The 2,857-nt window shown below is 36.4% G+C and overlaps 1 protein-coding gene across 1 annotated transcript; it reads left to right on the forward strand.

The window, feature by feature from the left end:
- Positions 1-405: 405 nt before the first annotated feature.
- LOC106881262 (uncharacterized) lies at positions 406-792 on the forward strand. Its single transcript, XM_014931584.1, has one exon. It carries the CDS (start codon positions 406-408, stop codon positions 790-792), a length of 387 nt encoding a protein of 128 aa, XP_014787070.1.
- Positions 793-2,857: the final 2,065 nt, after the last annotated feature.

Here is a 2,857-nt window from a genome sequence, read left to right on the forward strand (position 1 = left end):
TATATATATATATATATATATTCTGAAGTATATTTGCCATCTAAATGTCGCTGACCCATATGGGATGACGCTACTGTTGTTTATAGCCCCAGAAAGACATCTTCAACTGGTTAACGACACACTGTCTGTGTCCGACCAGTATTTGCGAAGGGAAATCATCGTTCCCATCTCTAGACATACACACACACATATATATATATAGACACACACTAGGGTACGCTGAAAAGTTCGTAGGCTGACTATCAAGGAGTGTCGCTACACCTGTGAAACCTTCCATGCATTAATTTCAACTTTTCTTATAAATAACTAGTGGCAACTTCTCTTGAAAACTGACAAAATTTTGCGTTCCAGTGTTATCAAGTACCTGCGGGAAAATGGTTTATCCCCAACGACATCCATACTGCCATGGTTGTTGCATTCGAGGATAACGCTCCAACTTTATTAACAGTGCAAAAGTGGGCAGTTGACTTTAAAAAGGGAAAGGAGAGTCTTGATGACGACCTAAGATTTGGATATCGTGCAACTGCCACCACAGAGGAAATACTTGATTGTATTCACCACATGCTGGTGGATGACAGGCGATTGTCTATAATTCAAATAGCCAGTGCTATTAGTAAATCCTGTGAGAGGGTTGAGAATACTCTGCACAATGAACTTAGTATGACAAAGGTTTCGGCTCAGTGGGGGGCACGTTGTCTGACTCCTGATCAAGAGCGCACAAGGCTGATCACAACACAGCAAAATCTGATATTGTTTGAAGCTGAACCTGCTAGTTTGAACCAGCTACTTTGAACGTTTCCTAAGCCAGGATGAGTGTTAGATTCATTAATTTGGACCAGAGACAAAGAGGCAAGACATACAAGGGAAACATTCCACCCAGATTAATGAAGGCTAAGGTCATTTCACCTGTAAGGAAGGTAATGGCCTCAGTCTTTTGAAATGCAAAAGGCATTGTTTTTGTTAACTATCTTCAAAAGGGTCACTCCATCAATAGAGATTACTGTGTCAACTTGCTGGGGAAGTTACAAAAGGTTATCAAGACCAAACGCCAAGGAAAACTGACAAAATAGGTCTTTTTTCATCAGGACAATGCTCCAGCACTCAACTCCCTATTTTCGTGCGTGGCTGTAGGTTTGAACTGGTTGGTCACCCCCGGCTTCATCTGACTATCACCTGTCCCCAACATGAAAAAGACACATGGCCGGCAAGCAGTATGGCAATGATGATAACGTCATATCTGCTGTTGAATAATTTTTTTGACCAACAGTATGAAAGCTTCTGCAACAATGGGATCCAAGCACCGCAACACCGATGGAAGAAATGTGTGGACTGCGACGGAGACAGTGGAAAAATAAACGTCAATTGGTCTCATTCCATGAGAGCATCTTGGTCAGCCTATAAACTTTTCAGACGACCCTCGTATATATTTGTATGTGTGTGTGTGTGTGCGTGCGCGTGTGTGTATGTGTGTGTGTGTGTGCGTGCGCGTGTGTGTATGTGTGTGTGTGTGTGTGTTCGTAGTGGAATTACTGGGAATTGCTACTAAAGTGGAGGGCGTGTTACATAACGGAAGAAAATGGCATCTACGTTTATTTTTCTTATATTGAAAAATCTTTATCAATGGTTGAAAAGAACATGCTTATATTTTCACGTAATTCCCTTATTTTTCATGACATGTAGTCGTTAAAGTTTCTTATAACCGTAGATAGTACTATTTCGTTGTCTTTCTGAACTCTTCAGCATGACATAACTCGTGATTTTAAATTTAGTTATTCTAAATTCATTTAAAAGTTAAAAACGATCTTTTTCATTATTTCTTCTTTTAACAATGGAGAAAAGAAAAGTCGGGAACAGAGATAGAAATAGTAACTTGTTGTATATTTCGAAATATCTTATTGTTCTTTTTAAATAGTCCCAGTATAGATTTTTCGCGCGTGGTTTTTTTTTTGTGTGTGTGTGTAGTTATAGTTAATGTTTTCACAAGGGATGCATATATATACACACACAAGTATTCATAAATATTGTATACTCATAGATTAATACACGCACACACTTATGCATACATATGTAAACGTGTATACATGTATGTATGGATATGTGTGTATACATGCTTATGGGCATATGTGCACAAATATTTCTAAGATAGGTTTTGGCTTAGCAATATAAAAAAAAAATTATTTAACCTTCGCTCCGAAAACCATCCTAAAATTCCAATATTTACTCAAGTTAAAACCGACTCATATAAAATATTTTATGAAAATGAAAACATAGGTAAAGTTAATAACATCCGCATTCTTTTAACGACTCGTTGCATTTAAGCTGAACATATGTTATATTATCGTAGCATATTTGATAGCATATTTAAATAAACAACTAATTTAAATTTAAAATGTTCCCACTTTGGCCTCAATCAAACGACGGGTATCGAATAAGTATATTTCATATTTCCATGCAAAATACGACATTGAAGTTTTCATACTACATAGACACTCATTTCAAAATATATACACAATCTGATGGTATAGAAAAGCAAATAAATAACTGTTATTTATTTGGATACATAATAGGAATTTTAAGTCAAATTTATGTTTCATATTTCACTCGGGGCGGGTGGGGGGCGTACAGATAAATTCACGTGTGAGGAGGTGTCTACATAATGGTGAGATATGGAAGCATATGAATTAATGTTTAGCTTTGTTATATAAATTCATGGGGGTGTAAGGTTAATTATAGTTATAGATACGATGGCGTTATATGGTACCGTGGGATATGTCTTTAATTTTAAAAATGGTGAATTTATATATGTAAGTGTATCTTGGAAAATAGGTATGCATATATATATATATATACATATATA

This window comes from Octopus bimaculoides, chromosome 6 (assembly GCF_001194135.2).
Source record: "Octopus bimaculoides isolate UCB-OBI-ISO-001 chromosome 6, ASM119413v2, whole genome shotgun sequence".
In the NCBI taxonomy this organism is placed as follows: domain Eukaryota; kingdom Metazoa; phylum Mollusca; class Cephalopoda; order Octopoda; family Octopodidae; genus Octopus; species Octopus bimaculoides.